General features: G+C 49.9%; 1 protein-coding gene across 1 annotated transcript in view; it reads right to left on the bottom strand.

The window, feature by feature from the left end:
• LOC138806761 (glutamate receptor ionotropic, NMDA 2B) overlaps nt 1-25,902 on the bottom strand; it is a 188,839-nt gene that overhangs the window by 110,701 nt on the left and 52,236 nt on the right. The window contains exon 3 of the mRNA XM_069992101.1: nt 8,102-8,530. Coding sequence (XP_069848202.1) covers nt 8,102-8,512 — 411 coding nt within the window. The 5' untranslated portion in view covers nt 8,513-8,530. The remainder of the gene's footprint in view (nt 1-8,101; nt 8,531-25,902) is intronic.

Genomic DNA, 25,902 nt, shown 5'->3' with positions numbered 1-25,902 from the left:
AAAAAACTTTTTTAAAGCTGGGCAAGAGAAACCCAGCTCAGAGCTGGGGAGCAGAGCAGAGCAGAGGGCGGAGGGAGGGAGGGAGGAGGTTGGGGCGCAGCTGGTCCTGCTAAGGAAACCGAGGCCCAGATTGCTCAGTAAGAGAGGGTCTGGATCTAGTGAGAAAGATCCAGAAGCAGACAGAGCCCACGGGTCAGGATCTGGGGTCTGTCTGCCCTCTGGAGCGCCGGCGCTGGAGACCTGTGTGGCCCCACCTCCTCCCTGAGCACGAAGCCCATGCGGGGGGGGGTGGGTGGCCATGGGGGGTGGCCATGCGTGTGGCCGCGGGCCCATCAGGGACGCCGGTCCTCGGCTGGCCTCGTTAAATGACCAGTTCTGACCCTCGGACCTGAACGGCCACACGCCGGCTCTCCGATGTGGGGCAGCGCCCCGAGCTGGGCCGAGGCGGGGGTGGGAGCGGCTTTGAGCAATGTCAGGTGCAGGTGGGGGGGGCACGGCACTGCCAGGATGGAGCACGCAGGATGAGAAAGGACAGAGGAGTGTGAACCAGATTCGGGGTGGGGAGGAGGCAGAGGAGGAGGGAAAGGAGGACTCAGATCCAAGAGAAGGAGCATCGGATGTAGGCTGAAGATGGCATCCCAGGCTCTCCCCCTCCCCTACTCCCCCCCCCGCCCCCCTCTTTCTCCCTCTCTCCCTGTCAGAACAAGAGTTCCAGATCTACTCCGGAGTAGCAGGAGCATTCCCGCCGCCCCCAGCACCCGGAAGTGGATGGCTCTGGTGTGTCCCTTGGCTACAAGGCTTCCCAGCGGAGCCCGGCTTGGTGCCAGGATTGAGGTCTTACTACACAGTGCAGGATGGCCTTGAACTTGAGGAAGAGAAGGAAGAAGGTAGTAGAGGAAAGAAGAGGAGGAAGAAGGGAAAAAGAGGAGGGAGAGAGAGTCAGAGAGACACAGAGGGACAAAGGAGACAAGACAGCGGCAGAGGAGGAAGGAGGAGGCAGAGGAGGAGGAAGGGAAAAGAGGAAAAGAGAAGAGAAGGGAGAGAGAGTCAGACAGAGACAAAAGGAGTGGAGAGAGAGACACAGAGGTAGAGAGGAGGAGAAGGAAGAAGATAGAAGGAAGAAGAGGAGGGAGAAAGGGTGGGAGAGGCAGAGGAGGAGGAGGCTGGGGACGCTGGGCGGCCATTCCCACCATGCTCCGTCCCCTTCCCCCGCCGCCCCCCCCCCCCGGCCCTCAGCCATTGGGGTTATGTGGGGATCCCAACCCTCCCCCCCACCCCCCGTCCACTCCCTTTAACAAGTGAGCTTGTGCCTGCTAAGGGCTGGGGGGGGTGGCGGTGGCCCCCAGGGACAGCAGGGACAGCCACACCTCCCTGAAGGCCACAGAGGCCACGCCTCCCTGAAGGCCACGCCTCCCCGGCCACCTCTGCCTTCAGGACCTAGACGGTGCACACTCACAAAATGACTTGTGAATGAGAATGAATGAGTATGTGATGAATGAATGCATCAGTCATCAAAGGATGAAGTTTGACCCATCCTATTAATTCCATACCATTCTTTCTAGAACTTTCCACCAGGCTCAGCTATCGCTCTCTGATCCCTCTTTTGGAAGTGGACTGCCAATGTCAAGATTATCACTGCCACTGGGCACCAGAGGCTCATGCCCATCATCTCAGCTACTCAGGAGGCTGAGATCTGAGGATCATGGTTCAAAGCCAGCCTGGTCAGGAAAATCTTAGCTCCAATGAGCCACCAGCAAACCGGAAGTGGCGCTGTGGCTCACGTGGCAGAGTGTGAGCCTTGAGTGAAAGGACTCAGGGACAGCGCCCAGACCCTGAGTTCAAAACCCACGACCAACAACAACAAGAACAAGATCACCACTGCACAACGGTGTGTGTGTATCCAACACAGCAAAACAGCTCTGCCACTGAAGCCTGCACACCTGGCCCAAGACCGCCCTATTGCTGCCACGTCTGCCTGATAGAAACAAAGTGGACGCTGAGGATCCTAACACTGGAAACAAGAGGCGGGCAGATTGCTGGTGCTGGACCAGATGTGGGGACGGGAGGGCAGAGGGGAGGTAAGAGGCTGCAGGGGGGGGGGCGGGGGGCCAAACCTGCCAATAACCAGATTAATCCTATTACCCGCCCTTTCATTTGGGTTTTCCAACAACTTGCCTCTTAATTGCAACTGCCATCTTCTGCCCCAAAATAATTAAATCATCCACACGTCCCACTAAATACGTATTAAAGGCTCACCCTGGGTGTGAGGAGAAGGAGGAGGCCGCTCCGCTTATAGAGTCCGGCCTCGATGAGGCCGGAGAGCGAGTACACACGCGGCAACAATTCATCAGAGTCCTGATGGGCACACCACACCATGGAAGGGGATAAGGGAGGGGGAGAGAGGCGCGTCTTCTGGTTTGGGAGTGAAGAGGATGGGGGGTTCACCCGGATTGCATCCGCAAAGGTGAGCGCAGACCTGATGAACAATTAAAGCACTGATGGACTCCAAACCTGAGCGGAACCTCGGGAGGCGGCGGGCTGTGGGACCAGGGCCTGCGGGAGAACCGGGGTGCTTCCCTGGAGGGGCAAGAGCCTACCCTGCTCCCCCACCCCCGCCAGCTCCAGCTCCCCTCCGGTTCCTGCCTGCCACGCTGTAACCTTCTCCTCCAGACCCCATGTGCCTCAGTTTCCCTCATTCATGTATTGGGTGTTGCCTCAAGAAAATAGGCTCCCACATGCCCCATATTGCTGTTTTATGGAGGAGGAAAAATCAAGGCTCAGAGAGGTGGAGTCATTTGGCCCAGATCACACAGCCACCACTTTTTACTTCCAGGAAACCACCGAGGCAATGAGATGAACCTCACAATGCGGTTCCTTGAACCTCCAGTGTGTGTGTGCGTGCGTGCGTGTGGAGGAATGCTGGGACAAATTCCCAGACATGTGGTGGCTGGAAGCACATCACGAGGTCCCCGTTTGCACTCCCCCAGACCTGTGACAATTAGAACACTCTGCCATCGCAGCCCGGGGCCAGACACGAGCCAGGTCGACAATCACCGTGTGCAGAGGTGGAGAATGACTTGCAAGCCCACCGAATCAGGTGAGAGATGAGAAGTGAGAGGCGCAGCTTCCGACTCCCCTTCCTAGACGGAACCGTGAAAAGGGGGGCGGGGTGGGGAGAGATGAGTGGAGGAAAACGTTCCCATTCACTTGTCTGTGTGTGAGTGATCTCAGCGTGCTGGGGCCACAGAGATCTTTTTGTGTGCATGTGTGTTGGTCTTGGGCTTGAACTCGGGGCCTGGGCGCTGTCTCTGAGCTCTTTCACTCAAGGCTGGCGCTCTACCACTTGAGCCACAGCGCCACTTCCGGTTTTCTGGTGGTTTATTGGAGATAAGAGTCTTATGGACTTTCCTACCCGGTCTGGCTTTGAACCTTGATCCTCAGATCTCAGCCTCCCGAGTAGGTAGGATGACAGGCGTGAGCCACTGGTGCCCAGCTGAGCTCTCCCCCCACCCCCAGTGGAGATATAACTGGTATTTGAAGTAAAGCTATCTTTGGCTGGTGACAACAAACAAGTACTGCAGGACCATGCTCTGGTCTCTAAGTTGCGAGAACTTGCTACCTCCCTGCCCCCCCCCCCAATATCATGACAATATCCAAAAGACCATCTCTACGCATTCCAAACTTCTCCCAAGGCTTCCTAGTAGGGAAGGCTCCGGAAAGGGGGAACACCTGCTCCCCACACAGTGGGGAAGGGTCTCAGGGACCAGCCAAGATCGCAGCTGTGGAGAATGGAAGCGGGGCTCGCTCATGGTGCCAAGCGCCCTCACTATGTCAGGATGTTGAGTGGACAAATACAAATGGCCTCTTCTAGGCTCGGTTCTAAGAGAGAGGGTGTTGGGCCAACCAGAAACACAGTCTTCCTCAGTGGAGGAATGAGGAGAAATTGGTTATTATTTATTTTTTTGCCAGTCCTAGGGCTTGAACTCAGGGCCTGGGCGCTGTCCCTGAGCCTTTCTCACTCAAGCCTGGTGCTCTACCACTTGAGCCACACCTCCACTTCTGGCTTTTTGGTGGCTCCCTGAGGATAAAGAGTCTTGTGGACTTTTTCTGGCCCAGGCTGGCTTTGAACCGCCATCCTCAGATCTCACCCATCTGAGTGGCTGGGATGACAGGCGTGAGCACCAGCACCTGGCCTCTCCCCACATACTTTCCCTGCCTCTACAAACACATTTTCTCATGGGATCATGTGGGGTGTGAGGGGGGGAGAAGGGGGGTGAAGGACAAGGAGGAGACAGAGTAAAAGAGCCACAGATCTTCCTGGCTCATCATAATGACCTCAAGAAGAGGCCTTTTGCGGTGGAAAGGGAGAGAGTTCTTCCTAGCTCCCCTCCCCTCTCAAAACACCCGCGCCCATGGGAAATGACACTGACGTCATACGAGCCGCCGCCCTCCTCACCTCAGCCCTGGTCCTGACTCCCCCCCCCTCCCCTCTCCCAAATGTGCAGCTCTAGAGATGGCAAATGGCTTCTTTGGCCTGATCTTCTGGGTACCTCTGTCCTGCTACCTGCCACTTGCCCCAGCCACGCCCATTACCCAGGCCACCCCCACTGTCCTGGCCACGCCCACTGCACCAGCCACCCCCACTGTCCAGGCCATGCCCACTGCCCCACCCACCACCCTCTGTTCAGACCTCGCCCACAGTCTAGGCCACGCCCACTGCCCAGGCCACACCCATTGCCCAGGCTACACCCACTGTCCTGGCCACGCCTACTGCCCTGGCTGCCACCCACTAGACAATGCCACTCTGCCATATTCCCTACCACGTTTATCTACAGTCTCTGCACAGAACTGTCCCCAGTACTTTAGTGTGTGTGTATCAGTCATTGGACCTGAACTCAGGGCCTGGGTGCCGTCCCTGAGCTTCTTTTGCTCAAGGCTAGTGCTCTACCACTTGAGCTACAGCACCACTTCTGGAGTTTTCTGAGAAGTTTTACTGAAGATAAGAGTCTCTCGGACTTTCCTGTCCAGGCTGGCTTCAAATTGTGATCCTCAGATCTCAGCCTCCAGAGTAGCTGGGATGACAGGCACAAGCCAGAGGCACCCGGCCCATTGGCAACACATTTCCACAACTGTTTGACTCAGTTTTTATCTCCCAAATGCTCTAAGGTGGGATCACTCAGTCTCTACATGAAATGAAGATGCATGATCTGTTTCGGAGCCCACAAGTGGAGACAGGTCGGTGTGCAGCAGAACTGTATTAAGAAAAAAAAATAAAAAATAAAGAATAGAAAGTAAGTCTGGGACTTCAAAAGAGATCGTCTGGTGGCTCTGAATCCCAGTCTCATCTTGCTCTGAGAGTTGAGATCCTGGATTAGTTACTTAACCTCTCTGAGCCAACAGGGGAAAACCCATGGAAGATGTCAGCCTATCAGGGGGAAGTCTCTGGAAAGAAATGGAAATGTGTCTAGCCTTCAGTTCATTACTTTGGGCTCCGATGGGCACCCGAAATCCAGGATCTCAGGGAGAATAAAAGCAATTATAACATGGCGGAGTAAAATAGGTTCTTGATTCTCAGGTGGGGAACTGCCAAAAAAGCACTTCATACATTTTTTAAAACATGCCTTGTTACTATTCTGAACTGTCTTCCGCCCCGAGCGCCCAGTTTCCCTGGTTAAAATCCTGGAACCGAAGGCATGGTTCTGGCTGGGTCTGCTGTCTAGGTTCTAATGAGCCTCACTCTTCGTGGTGGAGAGAGACCAAGACTCCAGCCCCAGCCTCAGTTTCCCCTTCCACTGGGCTCTCTTCATTTCAGAGCCGTCCACGCCACTGGGGCTGACATGGTTCCATTCCCCATCCTCTCCTGGGGCTATAGAATCGGCTGACTTCCTTCAGCCTTCCGCACATCCACTGAGAGCCGGCCTGGGCACATTGGGCTACGCATCATCTCATTTAATCCCCCATGACCAGAGGCCCGACATATTGTCCTCATTGCATAAGCCGGGAAATCAACCCTGGGAGGCAGAGTTGATCACTGGGCCCAAGTCCCGCACAGGAACTTAAGACTCCATTCTGGGCTTTGAACCCCTCTTGTTCACCCCTTCCCCTGTGTCTTCTTGCCACAGAACAACACACATTGTCTCAGCAGGAAATTGGAATGCCCATGACGTTTGTATTGGTCGGTTGGAGCCCAGAAAAAGTGACCATACACTATCAGACCAGATTCTCAAGTATCGACCTGATGGTGCCAAAGGCTTTGTGACAATGACATCTTTCCTCTACCAACATCTCCTTGGAGCTAGAAGCCAGTGGCTCACACCTGTCACCCCAGCTACTCAGAGAGCTATGAGGATCGCTGTTCAAAGCCAGCCCGGGCAAAAGTCCGTGAGACTCTGATCTCCAATAAACCACCAGAAAACAGAGGTGGTGCTGTGGCTCAAGTGGTAGAGCACCAGCCTAGAGTAAAAGAGCTCAGGGACAGTGCCCAGGCTCTGAGTTCAAGCCCCAGGACCAGCAAAACAACAAAAATATCCTGTGAAGGGTTCTCTTTCTCTTATGCGGTGGACTGTGATGATTTATATGCCTTTGTGAGACACCTCACAGTCTGTGAATCTAACTCTCCAGAAAACTTCCAGAAATCTCAGTGCCACCAAGACCTCAGCCCTGGGGGAACCAAATGCAGTCTTCACTGTGGCCACCGGGCAAGCACCTGATGCTTGGTGACCAGCCTCTGACCCGCCCTATCCGGCCTCCCTTCCTTCCTCCCTCTCTCCCTCTTCTCCCTCCTCTTTGCTTCCTCACTTGTAGAGACTATTTGGGTAGAAAGCCAGTTATGCCTTTTCAGGCTCCTGTGGGAACATCGTCTCCCACTTTGTTTTCTGGATGGGCTGGGATGGGGGGACCCCAGGCCCTGTCCTGTCCCTGTGAGCGCAGGGCCGGGCCGGGCAGGACAAATGTTTCTCCTGACAGCCGCGATGCACATGCAGCCGGTGAACACCAGAAATGTGTGTCTCCTGTGGTCTCAAGCTTCTGCCCGGGCCCGGGCCTGTCCTAGATCTGTGCAGAGGGCGAGCCAAGGAGACACCAGCCACGGCCGACTTCCGTGATGGGTGGGGACACAGGAGGCTGTTGCTCCCCTCGGCCTAGGGCCGCATCGGGGGTTCGGGGCCTTGGACTCTCAAGGGGCATGGGGCCGAGCCCGGAGGGGCTGACAAATGCCATTAACCTCGTAGCGCGTCTCTGAAGAACAAAACCAGGGGCAGAGTTGAAAACATGGTGAGGGCCAGAAGTGGGAGGATGCCGTTGCTAGGGTTAGAGACCATTCTAGAAATCCCAGGCGATCGCATATGCATGCAACATACCCACACACGTGCACGCACACACATGACGCTGCGGTGAACTAAATCACCCCATGATGGGACAAGGGCCGAGGGCCGCACACAGGGAGGTTCAGTGAGTGGTAATCCATATGCCCAGATGGAAGGGGGTAGGGTGGGGGGGGCAGGAAGGAGGGAAGAGGGGGCGAGGGGGGGAAACCAGACACTGCACACAGGAAAACAAAACAGAGCCAAGTACAAGGCCCTGGCTCGAAGCCGACGTCGCAGCCGCCAAGACGATCAATCCAGTGGGAGAGGGAAGGGCTGGGGGTGAACCACTGCCTTCAGATCTAACACCCCCAGAGTGGGGGGGAGCTCGGCCAAGGCGATCCAGGGACCGTGACCCAGGCAAGGGCGTGGATGGATGGACGGGATAGATGGACGGATGGATGGATGGATGGACAGATGGGCGGTGTTGTCTCCATGGAGACCAGCAACCCGCCTCCAGGTTCGTTTTATCTTTTTTAAATTCTCCTAACCAGCTCGGAAAGAGAGCCTAAACCTCCAGGCAAGAAGAGAGCTCTGCTTCCACAAGGCCACCGAGCCCCACATGTCAGAGCTACTGGGTTCACTTCCAGACACACAACATGGAAGGTTCTAGAACCCAGCGTCTGGTCTCCGCACAAAGCTGATGGTGCACCCACCCTACGTACCCTGAGCCACTTCTGCCAGCCGGCACTGGTCTGAGCCCTGGGCCCCGCCCACCCAGGCCCCGCCCCCTCACTCACCTTATCCGCCATGATCATGGAGGAGCCGCCGTGGATGCCCAGGATGGGGGTGAGCGTCTGCGCGGAGATGAAGTCGAGGATCTGGGCGATGGCCTCCTGGTCCGTGTCGTCGGCGAACACCACGCCCTGCACCTTGCGGTCAGACATGAGGTCGCAGATGCGTGTGATGATGCTCTTGGGGTCGGTCTCGTTCATGGCCACGAGCTCCACGCGGGGCACCACGGACAGGTGGTGGAAGTCATCTTTCTCGTGGGCGTCCTTGATGGCCACCTCGTCCGAGGTGCCCACGAGGATGACCGCGATGCCGATGCTGGGGGAGCTCTTCTGGGATCGGGCCCGGCTGCCGGACACCGCCAGCACCGCCAGCACCAGCCAGAACTTGGGGGAACAGCACTCGGTCCGGGCCTTCATCTTCAGCTTGTCGACTCCCTGCAGACACAGTGGGGGGGAGAGGGAAAAAGGGAGGGGGAGAGAGAGAGAGAGAGAGAGAGAGAGAGAGAGAGAGAGAGAGAGAGAGAGAGAGAGAGAGAGAGAGAGAGAGAGAGAGAAACACACGATTATACATGGCCAGAACCATGTAATACCCCAAGTCTTGTCCTCCTGTCTACCAGTGACCTTGATGCCTTCTAGAGGTCACCAAAGCCAACTTCCATATCCAGTCCTGTCTCTTTTTGTCTTTTCTTTTTTAATCCTGGATTTTGAACTCAGGGCCTGGGCACTGTCCCTGAACTCTTTCACTCAAGGCTGGCGCTCTACCACGTGAGCCACAGCGCCACTTCTGGTTTTCTGGTGGTTCATTGGAGATCAGAACCTCACAGACTTTCCTGCCCAGGCTGGCTTCGAACCACAATCCTCAGATCTCAGCCTCCTGAGTGACTGGGACGACAGGCGTGAGCCACAGCACCCGGCTCAGCCCAGTCTCTCATCTCTGGTGCTTTCCTGGCAGACTTTTGATGGTCACCCAAAGAGGCCACTGCAGAAACCACAGAGGCTAACGAGGAGAGCTGGGATTTGCGATGCCAGGTGTACATGCAGGAGTCTGTGGGATGGAGGGGGGTCTCCCCATGGCTGGGGACCCCTGGATGCATCTGTTAGAAACCATCTTGAGGCTGCTCTTGGCCAGGCCAAAGGAGCAGCGGAGGCTGGTGACAAAACCTGGCCCTGAGTTCAAGACCCAGTACTGGCACACACACACACACACACACACACACACACACACACACACACACACACACACACACACACACACACACACACACACACACACACACACACACACACACACAGATCAGAGGTCCTCAGATCCTTCAGACAGACAGCAAAGCACGCTAATGACTCCAGAATAAGATGCCAGGGACATTCGGTGGCGGAGGAAGCTCAAACCCCAGTTCTTGGCAGAAAACCTCCTGGAACCCTTCTTGCTGTGGTCAGTCGGCCAAGGAGGAGACCTGCATCGATCGCCCGTCTGGCGCACAGACGAGACGCGTGGCTCGGTGGTTCACACCAGGGCAGTCTCTGCACGTCTCGGTGCAGCTATGGAGTATGACCACAGTCCCTGTGGATGGCCTGCGTGCCGGCCAGCAAGGAAACCAACTCTGGACGGCCGCGTCTCAGAGTTTCAGGAAAACACACACAAAAAAACCCCAACACCGAACTGAACAGCATCGAACTGTCAGTGAAAGACAGCTGGATTCAGTGCCTTAAAGAGCCGGGGAAAGGGAAAAAAAAAAAAAAAATATATATATATATAATATAGATAAAAATAATATAAATATGTAATGATATAAGTAACATAAAACATAATAAAAATATATAATATAGCATATAAAATATATATAATATTTGCTAGATTCCAAGAACTGGTTCTCGAAAAGAAGCAAAAGATTTAGAATCTGGCCAAAAAAAAAAAAAAAAAAGTGACAGCTCACTTCGTTCCCAGGGGACTGTAATCCTGCCGATCCCCGACGCCCGATTACATTCCTGCACCTGTCAAAGCGGGGCCGCTCTCTGCCCCGGCGGCGTGTGAACGCTAATGGCTCCCTCCCGTCCGCAAGGAGGTTTTTATTTGCTCTCTGGAAACGTTCCCGGAGTGTGTCTCCACACACGATCTGCTCACTGTACCCGTGAAACAGTCGGGGGCCCACAGGGACACTCAGAAGAACGGGTCTCCTGCACTCCATACCGATAGAGAGCAGCGTTTTTACAAGGCCATACATTACAGAGTCTGTGGTAATGGGATGGCCGACAAACCAAGAGGTTGCGTTGAATACAAACTCCATTTCAGACAGGAAGAGGTCACTGAGAGATAGCCTGTAGTCCAAGACAAGCGTGGGGGCAATGCTGCCTTTCAGACACAGTGTGCACCCACTTCCAGAAGCTTCTCCCCTCCGCTCCCCAGGAGAGCTGACCATCGTAGGCTCTGGGCCAGCACCAAAGCCTGCACATATCTATCTACATAACTAAAACTCGCCGGGCCCTGTTGGCTCACGCCTGTCATCTCAGCTACTCAGGAGGCTGAGATCTAGAGGATCGCAGTTCAAAGCTACCCAGAGCAGGGAAGTCCATGAGACTGATCTCCAAGGAACCACAGGAAAACCGGAAGTAGAGCTGTGGCTCAAGTGGTAGAGCGCCTATTACTGAGCATCTATTTGTCGGCCGACATTACAGCCTCCCCCACCCCCCTACCATGGAACCCAGAGACTCAGGCATGCTAGTCGGTTAGTTCCACTGCTGAGCTACATCTGAGCCTGGGACCTTGCTGTGGTATTGAGGAATACATTACAGGACCTCCATCTCACAGGATGCATGGGTGCCCAGGAAGGAAAATCTCGCCCCATTTCTCTTCACTCTTGGGGTCTGGTCTGTGGGAGGGGTGGGCTGGAGGTGTGGCTCAAGTAGTAGAGCACCCACCTAGCAAGCCCGGGGCCCTCAGTGCCAGCCCTGACGTGGCCGGAAATTTAAATACATAAATAGTGTCTTTTAAGTAAAGCTAACCAATAAGGAACATCTTGTCTCATCTCCATTCGCTGTCTTGGGGTCTCTAATTAATTCATGAATTAATAAGAAATATCTCATTTCCCACTCCCTCACTCGGAGTTCATACTACTTTATAATAAGTTGATTAATTAATGCGATAAATAAGGACAGACTCGATGCGTGGTGCTCGGTATGAATTTCTACCCTGAGGCTGGATATATAATATTGCTGGCCTAGAACATTCTGATCCATAACCATCTAGTCTACATGTTAGGTGATTTTGATGCATTATTAGATCTTTTTTTTTTCTTTTGGGCTGGTGCTGGGTCTTGAACTCAGGGCCTGGGTGCTGCCCCTGAGCCTCTTTATGTTCAAGGCTGGTGCTCTACCACTTGAGCCACAGCACCACTTCTAGCTTTTTCCGAATAAGAACCTCATAGACTTTCCTGCAGGCTGGCTTTGAACCGTGATCCTCAGATCTCAGCCTTCTGAGTAGCTAGGATGACAGGTGTGAGCCATCAGCGCCGGGCTAAATCTTTATTCAAACATACAAACAAACAAAAACAAAAAGCATAGTAGGTCATCATTTGTCCTGATCTGACACACAAGGAAGGGTATGGAAAGGTTAGGCCCACATCATGGTCACATGATTATAATATAAAAGATGATATCCAGTTTCAAACCCAAATTTATCATCTGACTCAAAAAAACCTTTTCTTTTTCTCCTTGTGGGTCTGCCTGTCTGCACAGGTGGGTATGTGCGTGCATGAATGAATGGATGGATGAATGAAGTCTCAGAATGCTGGCCTCTTCCTTCGGGGGTAATGTCAGGGTACCCCTCATCTCCAGGATGGGAGGGGCTGGACGAGAGTAGGGGCCCGGAGGTTAGGACGGGACCTCGAGGGGAGCAGGAAACATCCGTTCCCCCACACACACCCGTCCGTGCACGCAGACAGGGTGTGGTCACCGTGTCTCAGGTCCAGCTTCCTCGAGTTCCAATGCTGACCAGACACTGAGCACAGATTCCTCACACGCAGCCCCACACAGTATTAAGTCCAGCGGGGCTGCAGGAGCCGCGGTTTGCATGTTAGCAGAATTCTGATACCAAGACAACATCAAATGCAAGGGGGCAGATGTTGATAAAGACCGTGAGCAGTGTCATGTGCTGACGCTACACAGATACCCTAATCAGGAATTCATCCCAGCCTACAAGTTGGCATTAGACCGGTATAAACTAAAAAAACAGGGCTGGGAAGGTGGCTCAGTGGTAGAGCGCTTGCTTTGCATGCCTGAGGCCCTGCGTTCGATTCTTCAGCCAGCACCACATAAGCAAAAAGAAAAAAGGCGGAAGTGGTGCTGTGGCTCAAGTGGTAGAGCGCTAGCCTTGAGCTGAAGAGCTGAGGGACAGCGCCCAGGCCCAGAGTTCAGGCCCCACAACCGGACCCAAAAAACAAAACAAAACAACAAAAAAAAAAGAAAACAAAAACAAAAAACAACAACTAGTTGGGCGCCGGTGTCTCACACCTGTCATTCCAGCTACTCAGCCAGGGCAGAAAAGTCCAAGAGACTTCATCTTCAATGAATCAGCCAAAAGCAGGGCTGAGTGTGTGTGTATGGTTCAAGAGGTAGAGCCGTGAGACTTTGCCTTCAAACCCTGGGACTAAACTAATTAATTAATTAAAGTGAGTGAAATCAATTTTTTAAGAAAAGGAAAAACCTTAAAAAATGTCATGGAAAGAAACAGAAAATGCCAATGGACAAAGAGAATCTCTTAAGTAAGACATAAAGGGTTTTTCAAAAGCACGAACTATAATTCAGATATCTAGAAATACAAAGAAGATGGGCTAACATACACAAAATCTACAAGTGTACACCAGCCAACATAAAAATTAAACAACTGTCATTTTCTGTAACATGATTAAAATAAGAAATGAAAGTTTTAAAGACACTAAAAACATTACATATTCAACAACTTAAAAACCTTATGATTAGTTAACTCTAAGGTTAAAGAGGGCATCATCATAAGGCAAACTAAAAAAAAGTCTCTAACAGAGTAACAACAAAAACACTAAATATTAGAATTTCTAGAGCATGACCAAAGCCATTGAGAGAGAAAATTATACCTTTAAATGTAAGAAAGTGAGGGAATGAAACATGGCTGAGCACAATTAAATACTCAGTGGTTGAACACTTCACAGAGTCGGTCCTGAGTGGAAGGAAACAATGAAAGAATGAATGAACAAAACACAAGACAATGGAAAGAAAAAGCAAACACAGGACTGAGCTCTGAAGAGACACAGTTCTCTGAGGGGACCAGGCAAGGAGAAGATAGGTCAATGCAGGCAAAATACATGACCACAGTAAACCCACACGCACTCGTGTACAGCTGTCAGCTGGCAACTCCTTTGTACAACGACATACAGATAATAAAATTAAATGAAACGATAGCATAGGCAACAGAAATTCAAAGTAATAAGAGAATATTCTGAAAACTAGCTGCTCTTAAATTCAATGTATAATAAATAGCCAGTAGAGAAAGGGGCTCAAAAGAAGGTAGATAATAACAATAAACTAACCACTAAAGAAAGAATGCAAGTTATTAATCCTCTAACTCAAATTCCTTCCCCCAACTCCTCTACTTTCCTCCCGACCATCTTACCTCAACCCTGACAAAAATGAAAGGAAATAAAATGGGCTCTGATGATATTGTTAAGTACAATGAATTGTACGACTTAAAGGTACAATGAATTTTTTAGGGACAAAATGAGCCTTGTCCATAGCAGTTAAGCAAAATAACCAAAGAAAGTGTCATTCTAAAGCCAGACAAGTGTGTACAACAGAAAAAGGATTATCATAAATCCTTTCCACTTATAAACATAAAGGCTGCTGGACACTTACTGGCTCACACCTGCAATTCTAGCTACTAAAGAAAGCTGAGATCTGAGGATCATGGTTCAAAGCCAGCCTAGGCAGGAAATGCTGGGAGATTCTTATATCTTATTTAACCACCAGAAAACCAGAAGTTGCACTGTGGCTCAAGTGGTAGAGCGCTAGCCTTGAGCAAAAAAACTCAAGGACAGTGCCCAGGCCCTGAGTTCAAGCCCGAGGGCTGACACAAAACAAAAGAATAAAAATACAAATAAATAAATACAAACATAATAAATAAACATAAAGGCAAAACCAAAAATTAGTGAAGCAAAACACACAGCGTACGCTCAAAATAATAAGAACAATCAAATGTGGCTCCTATCAAGAATGCAAGGATGGTTTAAATTCAGGATTTATATACAAAAAAAAATTCACATCAAAAAAACAAGAGGACACCTGGAAAAATAAAATGACAAAGACATATTTGGCTAATGGGAACACTTACACATAGTGGAAATGGCAGAATGTTTTAACAAGGGCTCCTTGTTGGCAGAGTCTGAACAGAGGAAACTGATACAAACTTCTCTGGTGATCAGCCTTTACCTGGCAAGGCTGTACACAATGACAAAGGTATGCACTACCATCTTGAGGAAACCCAAAGCTAGTCTTCTGCATGCTACTGGAAATTCCGACAAAAAAGTCATGGAAGCGAAAGGCTGGAGGGTGGGAAGACACAAAGGACAACTTCCTTTTACGAAGACACAGAAAAACCCAGCAGTATTTAAGAATTATCTGAATGAACATGGGGACTGTATTTATGTCATCCTCCTAGGGGGAAAAAAAATCAACACATTTCTTCTAAAACCCACTAGAAAATGCAATCTTCAGAATAGCAACATCAACTGAAAAGATAATGATTTAGGAATTAATAAAGAAAGACCATCCCAGGAACTCTAGAGAGAAAAACTTGAATGATGTGTCTCGGGAGCCAAACGCTATTATTGTGTCAATCACTCAGAAAAGCTGGCCTGAACCAAGAGGTATGATGAACTTGACTCGGCAAAACGGATCCAAAATAATTTGGCATTCATATTGTTGCTTTTGTTTGTTTGTTTTTTAAGTTCCAAGTCAATTTGGGAGGGGTCTAAGTTATGGTCTCTAAATTCAAATATAGTAGAAGGGCCAATATGGAACTGAGCAGCTCTCCCCAAAGTGGAACATTTAGCGTGAGCAACAAATGTGTGGACCAGCCACGCGAGGCAGGCCACAAGGGTGGTGGGCAGCTATTTGGGGAAAACAAAATCTGTCCGCTATCTCACACCACTATGAGGTCAAAGGCCAGAATGGACTTCCTTTGGGGAAATAGAATGGCCCCGCTACACATCCTGGGATCGGGGAGACACTAGTTCCATGGACTTTCCTGCCCAGGCTGGCTTTGAACCTTGATCCTCAGATCTCAGCCTCCTGAGTAGCTGGGATTATAGGCAGGAGCCATTGGTGCCTGGTGAGAAATCTTCATAAGTCTAGAAATGGTGAACAGCTACCAAGAGCTTTGCTCCTTAAGAAAACAAATGAAGAAAGCGATGTCTACCTTGGCATGTTCAAATCTGTTTTGAATCTGTGTGGCAAAAAACGAGACTCCTGTCTGTGGGGGATATTCGCTAATCTGAATCCTTTCTTAAGGAAAGAGGATCTTAAATGCACTTGGCACAAATCACAGCCACAACGAACAGTGAAGACGGAAAGTCAAAGAGAGCAAGGGTCTAAGCCAAACTGCTTCTGAGATCACATCTGATCAGAGAAGACCACAGAGAGCAAGGGGAAAGATACAAGCAAAAAAATCACAAAATCCAGAGCCAGGTGCTGGTGGCTCACACCTGTCATCCCAGCAACACAGGAGGAGGCTGAGATCTGAGGATCATGGTTAAAGCCAGCCCGGGCAGGAAAGTCTGTGAGACTCTGATCTCCAATGAACCACCAGAAAACTGGAAGTGGAGCTGTGGCTCAAGTGGTAGAGCACCAGCCTTGAGTGAAAGAGCTCAGGGACAGCGCCCACCACACACACACACACACACACACACACACACACACACACACACACACACACACACACACACACACACACACACACACACACTACCTAACAAAGGTTATAAACCCCTTCAACGTGTGCATCTTCATAGAAAATGACCAATTCTGACAAGCCAGCCAAAGTCCCACAGACAGTGACTAGCTCTTCTCTTTGGTATTCTGCAAGAGCCAACACTGAAAGCATTCAATGTTTCTCCGATAATACCAGCAGCCGGTTCTTAATCACCACAAACCCAGCTGCTCCCTGGAGGGCGGCGTGGACAGTGGGACACTTGCTAACCCTGATTCTGGCAAGGGCTGTGTGGCAACAGAGGAGAGCAGGCCGGTTTAACAGTGACACCACATGAATCGCTGTTCCTGGCTACGCAGATGGGAACAGACAGGGGAGAGAGACGAGAAGCGGAAAAGGAGGAGTCCAATGAGGAAGGGAGGTCAAGGAAGATATTGGAAGGAGCGGAGAGAGCTGGGGCAAGGCGAGGATCACCACATGGAACGAAGGTTGTCTGGGCAGCTGCAGACTGATGGCCAGAACACTTCAGACACCAGCGAAGCCCACAGATGCCACGATGCCACTGGGGTGGAGACAGAGAGCGGATCTGAGATAACCTGGCCTCTCTGTGAGCTTCCAGAAGGTTTCCTCCTGGGACCCTCAGCCTCTTCATCTCCCAGCCACTGAACACAGAACTCGGGGACCAAGGTTCAATGATCATTTCCCCCGTGTCAGGGAATATGTTGGGAAAAGAGATCCAATGCAGTATGAGAAGCAGCCAGCCAGCCAGCCAGCCAGACAGACAGACTGGAAGCCACAGAGCCACATGATCGGAGCTGCAGCCCGGCTCATCTGATGAGTAGAAGGATCACCTAACTCCACCTGGGAGACAGAGGGGAAAATGGCTAAGTATCCACCGATGGGCAAGAAAATCACAGAAAATGAGAATGGCAGACTGAAACCATTAAACTAATAGAACATTCCCATGTAGACTGGACACAGTGAGGAACGTCGAAGGCTGGCATCCAAAAAAGAGCCACTGAAATGAAACCCGGACCTTCACCTGTGTCGGGAGGAGGAGGACCAGGTGTCATTTTCCTGCTTAGAAAACAGGACTCCAACTCCTCCCCCTCCAAGCGGCTGAGAATATCAAAATAATTCACGTGAAACCATCAGGCAAGGAGCAGGTGGCTGATATTTCTTCCTGGAATTTTTTATCTAAGAGTCAGGTTTTTATTTAAGAGGCAGACAAGGACCTTCTTTTGATTTGAATTACTTGAGAGTGGAGTCAGAAGGGCTTCTTCAGACCTGCCTTCCCCCTCTAGCTTGGGCCTAATTTCTGCTGACCTTAAAAACAGGCTGCTTAAGTCTTGAGGGGCAAATTTATCGCCTTCAGTGCCCACATCAAGAAAATAGAGACAGACCAAGTAAATAATCTCATGTTGCAATTAAAACAGCTAGAAAAACATGAAAAAAAATGGAACCTAAAGTTACTAGACGGAGCCAGATAATCAAATTAAGAGTGGAAATTAATTAAATAGAGAATAGGAAAATCATAGATAAAATTAATAAAACAAAAAGCTGGTTCTTTGAAAAAAAATTAATAAAATTGATAGACCTTTGGCAAGATTAATTAAGAAAAGAAGAGAGGAAACCCAAATTAACAAGATCAGGGATGCCACGGGAAGAATCACAACAAGTACCCAAGATATCCAAACAATTATAAAGGACTATTTTCAAAAGCTATACTCTCTAAAGAAAGAAAACTTCTCAGAACTGGATGCGCTTTTAGAGAAATACAAGTTGCTCAAACTGAGTAAAGAAGTAAATCAATGAAATAAGCCAATATCTTACAATGAGATACAGGAAGCAATCAGAAGTCTTCCAATAAGGAAAAGCCCAGGACCAGATGGATTCACAACAGAATTCTATAAGACCTTTAAAGAAGAACTAATACCCATACTCCTCAAGCTTTTCAGAGAAGCAGAGAGAAGGGAGCTATCCCAAACTCATTCTGTGATGCCAATATCACACTCATCCCCAAACCAGGCAAAGACCCAACCAAAAAAGAGAAATACAGACCAATCTCCTTGATGAACACAGATGCAAAAATCCTTAACAAAATTCTAGCTAACAAAATCCAGAAATACATTAAAAAAATCATACACTATGACCAGGCAGGCTTCATCCCAGAGATGCAGGGATGGTTTAACATACATAAGTCAATAAATGTAATCCAACACATCAACAGAGCCAAGGTCAAGAATCACGATTATCTCCACAGATGCAGAAAAGGCCATTGATAAAATTCAACATTCGTTCATGTTAAAAGCTCTTGAGAAAATAGGAATAGAAGAAACATTCCTTAAAACAATGAAAGCCATATAACACAGACCAATAGCCAATATTATACTTAATGGGGAAACACTTCAACCAATTCTCCTAAAATCAGGAACAAGGCAAGAATGCCCACTGTCTCCACTCCTCTTCAATATAGTCCTGGAACCCTTAGCCAGGGTAATAAGGCAAGAAAATGACATTAAAGCGATCTGCATAGGGAAAGAAGAAGTTAAACTATCCCTTTTTGCAGATGACATGATACTATACCTTCATATCCCAAAAACTCCATCCCCAAACTCTTAGAAATTATAAATCACTTTGGCAAAGTAGCAGGATACAAAATTAACCCACAAAAATCAGTTGCCTTCCTGTACACTGACAATGTACAAGCAGAGAGGGAAATAAAGAAAGCAACCCCATTCACAATAACCTCACAAAAAATAAAATATTTAGGAATTAACCTAACCAAAGATGTAAAAGAACTATTTAACGAAAACTATAGAAACTTAAAGAAAGAAATTACAGAAGACACTAGGAAATGGAAAGACCTTCCATGCTCTTGGATAGGCAGACCTAATATAGTGAAAATGGCAATACTGCCAAAATTAATATACAAATTAATGCAATTCCTATTAAAATCCCAATGACGTACATTTCTGAAATACAGAAAACAGTTCAAAAATTCATATGGAACAATAAAAGACCTAGAATAGCCAAAACAATTCTAGGCAAAAAAGACAACATGGCAGGGATCTCACTGCCGGACTTCAAACTCTACTATAGAGCCATAATAACAAAGACAGCATGGTATTAGCACAAAAACAGACCCGAAGACTGATGGAATAGAATAGAAGACCCAGAAATAAAACCACATGCCTACAGTTAGCTGATATTTGACAAAGGAGCCAAAGACATACAGTGGAAGAAACACAGCCTCTTCAACCATTGGTGCTGGGAAAACTGGGCAGCCACATGCAGAAGACTAAAAGTAGACCCCAGCCTATTACCATGCACCAACATCAACTCAAAATGGATTAAAGACCTTAACATTAAATCTGAATCTCTAAAACTACTGCAGGACAGAGTAGGAGACACACTTGAACTAATAGGCACAGGCAGGAACTTCCTGAACAGAGTCCCAGGGTCAAACAAATTGGAGAGAGACTCGACAAATGGGACTACCTTAAAATAAAAAGTTTCTGCACAGCTAAAGCTATAGCAACCAAGCTAGAAAGACAACCAACTAACTGGGAAAAAATATTTACCAGCAATATATCAGACAAGGAGTTAATATCCAGTATATATAGGGAACTCAAGAAACTAATCCCTCCCAAACCTAACAAACCAATTACTAAATGGGCAAGGGAACTAAAGAGAGACTTCTCAGAAGAAGAGATAAAAATGGCAAAGAAACACATGAGGATATGTTCACCATCCCTGGTTGTGAAGGAAATGCAAATAAAGACAACCCTGAGATACCACCTTACCCCAGTCAGAATGTCCCACATCCACAAGTCAGCCAATGACAAATGCTGGAGGTGATGCAGAGAAAGAGGAACACTGTAACACTGCTGGTGGGAATGTACACCTACACAACCACTTTGGAAAGCAGTCTGGAGGGTCCTCAGAATGCTAAATATTGACCTCCCTTATGACCCAGGCATACCACTTGTAGGCATCTATCCTGAACAACAGGAACCAGGATACAAGGACACATGCACCTCCATGTTTATTGCAGCACTGTTCACAATAGCCAGGATATGGAAACAACCCAGATGTCCCACCATGCATGAATGGATCCAAAAATTGTGGTATCTCTACACAATGGAATATTATGCAGCCATTAGAAAGAACAAAATAATGGAATTTGCAGGGAAATGGATGGAGCTAGAAGAAATCATGCTGAGCGAGGTAAGCCAAGTGCAAAGAGACAAATGGCACATGGTCTCCCTGATAAGTGGATGTTAAATCCAAAACGTTAAGTGATACGACAAAATTAACAGGACTTAAGAAACAAAGGACTTCCATTTATCTGGCCGAATCACTACTAAATAACCCCATGCTGCTGATCACATGTATGGTATATGTGTGCACACCGAAGGGAAACCAGGAGGAGGACACAGAACTAGAGGGAATCAGGGAAAAACATACAACAGCGGGACCCATCAGCTGCACTGGACATTGACCAAAATGAACCAAGCAACTCAATGGCAGCAATGGGAGGGAGGGAACAAGTGGGAAAGAGGGAACAGCTGATGCTATGCAAAACAAAAGAAATGTACATATCACCAATGTGGAAGAAATAACTATTGCAAAGCTCATAGAACTCATAAATGTTATAGACCATGATAGACAATTTGTCCCATGAACGTTAGAATGTGTTTGTGACTTTAACTGAGTATCACTATCCCACAATACTGTGAAATTTGGGAGATTATGTAACCACTTAATCACAATAAAAATTTTGGGAAAAAAAACAGGTTGCTTAGTATGAAGGTTCCTCAAAGACTAAACACAGAGCTCGCCTCTGACCCAGTCATTCCACGCCTGGGTATTTATCCAATCGACCACACACCAGGCCACACTAAAGCCACCAGCACAACCATGTCCACTGCAGCATTTTTCACCATAGCCAAGATACGGAATCAGCCCAGATGCCCCTCGGTGGATGAACGGATCAAGAAAATGTGGTGTAGATGCACAGAGGAATTCTACACTTCCATCAGAAAGGATGATATTGTACCATTTGTAAGGAAATGTAAAACTTGGGGGGAAAAAATCACATTAAGCGAAGTAAGCCAGACCCAGAGAAACAGAGGTTTGCGTGATTTCCCTCCTGTGTGGTAACTAGAATGTGTCTGTAAATCTACTAGCAAACATGCTGGATGGTAAAAGACAAAAATAAATAAATAAATACACTGGGACCTGATAAGTTATATATAGGGATCCAGACATTCCTACAGCGAGGCTGGTCCCCCCAGCAATGAGACCCAGGACGGTGTCTCTGTTCTCTTTCTGTCTTCCCTGGGCCTTGAAGTGTTGGTCCTGCCTCTTTCTCAGCCGTCTTGCTTTCCTGACTACTCTACGATCCTTTGATAAAGCTGGAGCTTCACCTTGTACTCCAGCCGGCTGGGTCCAGATCCCCGAGCCAGCCCAGGCCCCACAACTTCCCTGTGAGAGATGGAGTCAGGTGTGGGCCCTGCAATTTGGGATGCCCCACATCCATCTCCTCCGGAGGGGCTCCCATGTTGCCTTCACCCCATGGCTGTGGATGGTGGACTTTCAGTCGTAAACACGCTGTTCCAACACTGATGAGGAATGGGTGTAGCGGGCACTGGTGGCTCACACCTGTCATCCCAACTACGTGGGAGGCTGAGATCTGAGGATCGTGGTTCAAAGCCAGCCCAGACTCTTATCTCCAATGAACCCCCAGAAAACCGGAAGTGGCACTGTGGCTCAAGTAGTAGAGCACTAGCCTTGAGCTGAAGAGCTGAGGGACAGTGCCCAGGCCCTGAGTTCAAGACCCATGACTGACAAAAAAAAAAAAAAAAAAAAAGAATGGGCATGCCCATGCCCTTATTGCCTGGACACTACCACCTTAGCTAGATCCAGGCGTATGCGGCTGCCCCGGGCACCTCTGTTCTCGGGGGGCCTCAGCTTTGCACCACGAAGGTTCCCCACTTAACCATCAGTCCTGGGGAGCAAATGATGTCATGGCACACTCTGCATCTCCTCTTGGCTGCTCTGTGATGTCCAAAAGCCACGGGAGTGACTGGTGAACCACGGAGACCAAACTTTTTCTCCCACCTGACTATCCACAGCTGAGGGGAGGACTGACCCTGCCACACCACGCCATGCCACGCCACATCACACCTGCCAGCAGCCTCCAGTGGGGAGGGCAGCTGCCAAGCAGAGCAGAAACCAGATGTGCTGTTGTGACGGGTCATCACTCAGCCCAGCATGCACTCCGCCTTCACATGGCGTGGCTGTTTATGGGGGGTGGGGGCAGACTTCAGGGTTCACTCGCTCCGGTGTTTAGATCTCCAGGCTAGGACACGGAAGAGCCCATGGGGACGGGCTCTCTCACCTCTGCCCAGCCCAGAGAGGGTTCAAAGGAAGCCAGTGCATCCTTCTTCCACCCTAGCAGATGTGGAGCCTGGTACCATGAGCTCTGGTCCTGGGTCTTGAACTCAGGGCCTGGGCACTGTCCCTGAGCTTTTTCACACTAGGCTGGTGCTCTATCACTTTGAGCCACAGCACCACTTCCAGTTTTCTAGTGGCTCACAGGAGATCAGAATCTCACGGACTTTCCAGGCTGGCTCTGAACCGCAATCCTCCAGATCTCAGCCCCTAGTGGCTGGGATGACGGGTGTGAGCCCCCAACTGAGAACGTGGTTTTGTTTGTTTGTTTGTTTTTTGTTGGTTGTGGGGCCTGAACTCTGGGCCTGGGCACTGTCCCTCAGCTCTTCAGCTCAAGGCTAGCACTCTACCACTTGAGCCAAAGTGCCACTTCTGGCTTTTTCTGCTTATGTGGTGCTGAGGAATCGAACCCAGGGCCTCATGCATGCAAGGCAAGCACTCTACCACTGAGCCACCTTAGATGCGCTGCGCATCTCATGCTGGTAGCCAACAGGAGCACACTATTTATCTTACACCTCTGACGAGGGTGGCAGCGTGAACCTGCTTTGTACACACTGGGGAGATGCGAGTGTGGGCCTTCTGCCAAAGCGCTGACACTTCTCTCCTGACGGGATGGCGATCGTGGCTCTAGGAGGAAGCCCCTGCTCGTGCTCCATGTCCTCCTGCCCTCGGGGTGCTGACCGGCTTGTCTTCTGGCATGTAGCTCCATCAAGAGCTTGAGCCCAGGGCCGCTCGGCCCCCGCTCCCACCCGCCAGGGTCAGCGGGGCGCATCAGCCGCCAGCACGGGCACGGGGAGGGTCCCCTCATGGTCCGTGACAGACTCTTTAGCAGTGGCATTTACACACTGTCACCCACGCAGACATGCAACCTTTCTCGAGAAGAAAACAGGAGTGCATGGAGCTGCAGCGTGGACTGACAGTGGGGGGTGGGGGAGCAGACGCAGAGCAGGGGCTGCGGCAGACACTCGCTCAGTCTCAGGATGAGAACCTCGCACTGCGGACCGGGCTCCACATCCTCACCACCATGGCCACCACCACCGCTACCACCACCATCACCATCATCATCACCACCATCACCACCATCACCATCACCACCATCACCATCATCACCATCACACCACCACCATCATCACCATCACCATCATCACCACCATCACCACCATCATAACCACCAACATCATCACCATTACCACCACCATCACCACCATCATCATCACCACCAACATCACCATTACCACCACCACCACCACCACCATCATCATCACCACCAACATCATCACCATCACCACCATCACCACCAACATCACCATCACCACCACCATCATCACCATCACCACCACCACCACCACCATCATCACCATCATCATCATCACCATCATCATCATCATCATCATCATCATCACCACCATCATCATCACCATCACCATCATCATCACCAACATCACCATCACCACCATCATCACCACCATTACCACCACTGCCATCATCATCATCACCATCATCACCATCATCATCACCACCAACATCACCATCAGCACCATCACCACCATCACCACCACTGCCATCATCATCATCACCATCATCACCATCATCATCACCACCATCATCATCACCACCCCACCATCACCACCATCATCATCACCACCAACATCATCATCACCACCATCATCACCATCATCATCACCACCACTACAATCATCACCAACATCACCACCACCACCATCATCATCATCATCACCATCACCACCACTGTCATCATCACCACCGCCGCCACCATCACCACCACCATCACCACCACCAACATCATCACCATCACCACCATCATCACCACCACCATCACCAAGAATACTACCATACCACCACCAACGCTATCACCACCAACACCAACACCACCATCACCACCACCACCATCACCAACAACACCATCACCACCACCACCACCACCATCACCAACAACACCACCAGCATCACCAACAACACTATCACCACCATCACCAACACAACCACCACCATCACCAACAACACCATCACCACCACCACCGCTATCATCATCACAACCACCAAAGTGCAGGCAGTCAAAGCACTCAAGCTAAAAAGAAGCCAATCCAATTCAACCATCCTTCACCTGCTCTCACAGACGGCAACCTAGAAATGAAGACGGGGCTGCTGGCTACGCGCAGCCCCTAGGACAACCCGCTCAGATGACCACTACACGGTGAACAGGTGCTGCTGCTCTGGACGGCGCCCGAGCCCGGGGCAGCCGCGCTGGCCCACAACGACCTCACGGCTCAGAGGCCACAGAGGCCGGGCTTGAGCCCACAGACCCTTCTGTGGACGCGCCCGCCGTGGCCACACTGAACGCACACAAGCTGCACACGACCCCATGAGCTCCTCACCTCTGTCCCCACGCGGGGCTAACAGGAGAGACAGGAGGGAGAAGAGAGATCTTCTGCCCAAGGCCCACTCGCAATTTGTACTTCACGCTTGTATGTCAGACTCCATATAACACGCTCGCCGTTCTCCAGCCTCTATATATGCTTCTACATAATAATATTCTTCATGTATATGCTAGTCTTCTTCACATACTCCATTATATTCTTTATACTCTTCCTTATGTATTCTCTATATAATATCCTTCATATGTAAATATGTGTAAACATTTGCATGAAGATGATTGTTTTTTAAACTACTGTAACATCTCGTGATGCACGATCACACAGGGTGGATTTACCTTCCCTGTGACACTCGCTAAAGGACCGGGGAGCTGGAATCGTGTGCAAACCGAAGCCCCACCTGCACCCCCTCCCCATTCCCCATCTCACCACGTGATACCCAGTCTACTGGCTCCGAAGCAAGGCAGGGCAAGGGGGGGAAGTGCCACCTCACGCCGGGCCCTGGTACCATAATCACTAGCTACTCAGGAGGCTGAGATCTGTGGATCATGGTTCAAAGCCAGCCCGGGCAGGAAAGTCCATGAGACTGATCTCCAGTGAACCACCAGAAAACCAGAAGTAGAGCTGTGGCTCAAGTGGTAGAGCACCAGCCTTAAGCAGAAGAGCTGAGGGACGGCGCCCAGGCACTGAGTTCAAGACCAGGACCTGCAAGCGCATGTGCACACGCTCACGCACGCATGTGCACACACACACAAATACACAGAAGAAACCCCAGAGTCTCTTCCTCTGAGTTTCTCTGGGCTTGGGTCAGCATGCAGACAGGCTCACGGGGCCGTGGGCTGTGGCCAGCGCCCGGCCAGCATTGAGGGGTTTTATGTGGGTTTTCCTGAATGGTCTTGAGTGGCTCTGGTGTCCTGTGAGAACAATCCTGTTTTGGAATGGCAAACACGGGGTTTCGCCAGTGACCCACGCCGACTTCACGTCGCGTGGCCGACCACGGAGCC

This window comes from Dipodomys merriami, unplaced genomic scaffold, assembly GCF_024711535.1.
Source record: "Dipodomys merriami isolate MVZ:Mamm:240054 unplaced genomic scaffold, mDipMer1.0.p SCAF_408, whole genome shotgun sequence".
NCBI lineage: Eukaryota > Metazoa > Chordata > Mammalia > Rodentia > Heteromyidae > Dipodomys > Dipodomys merriami.
Note: the sequence above shows the minus strand (reverse complement) of the source record. Positions and strands in the feature narration are given on the sequence as shown.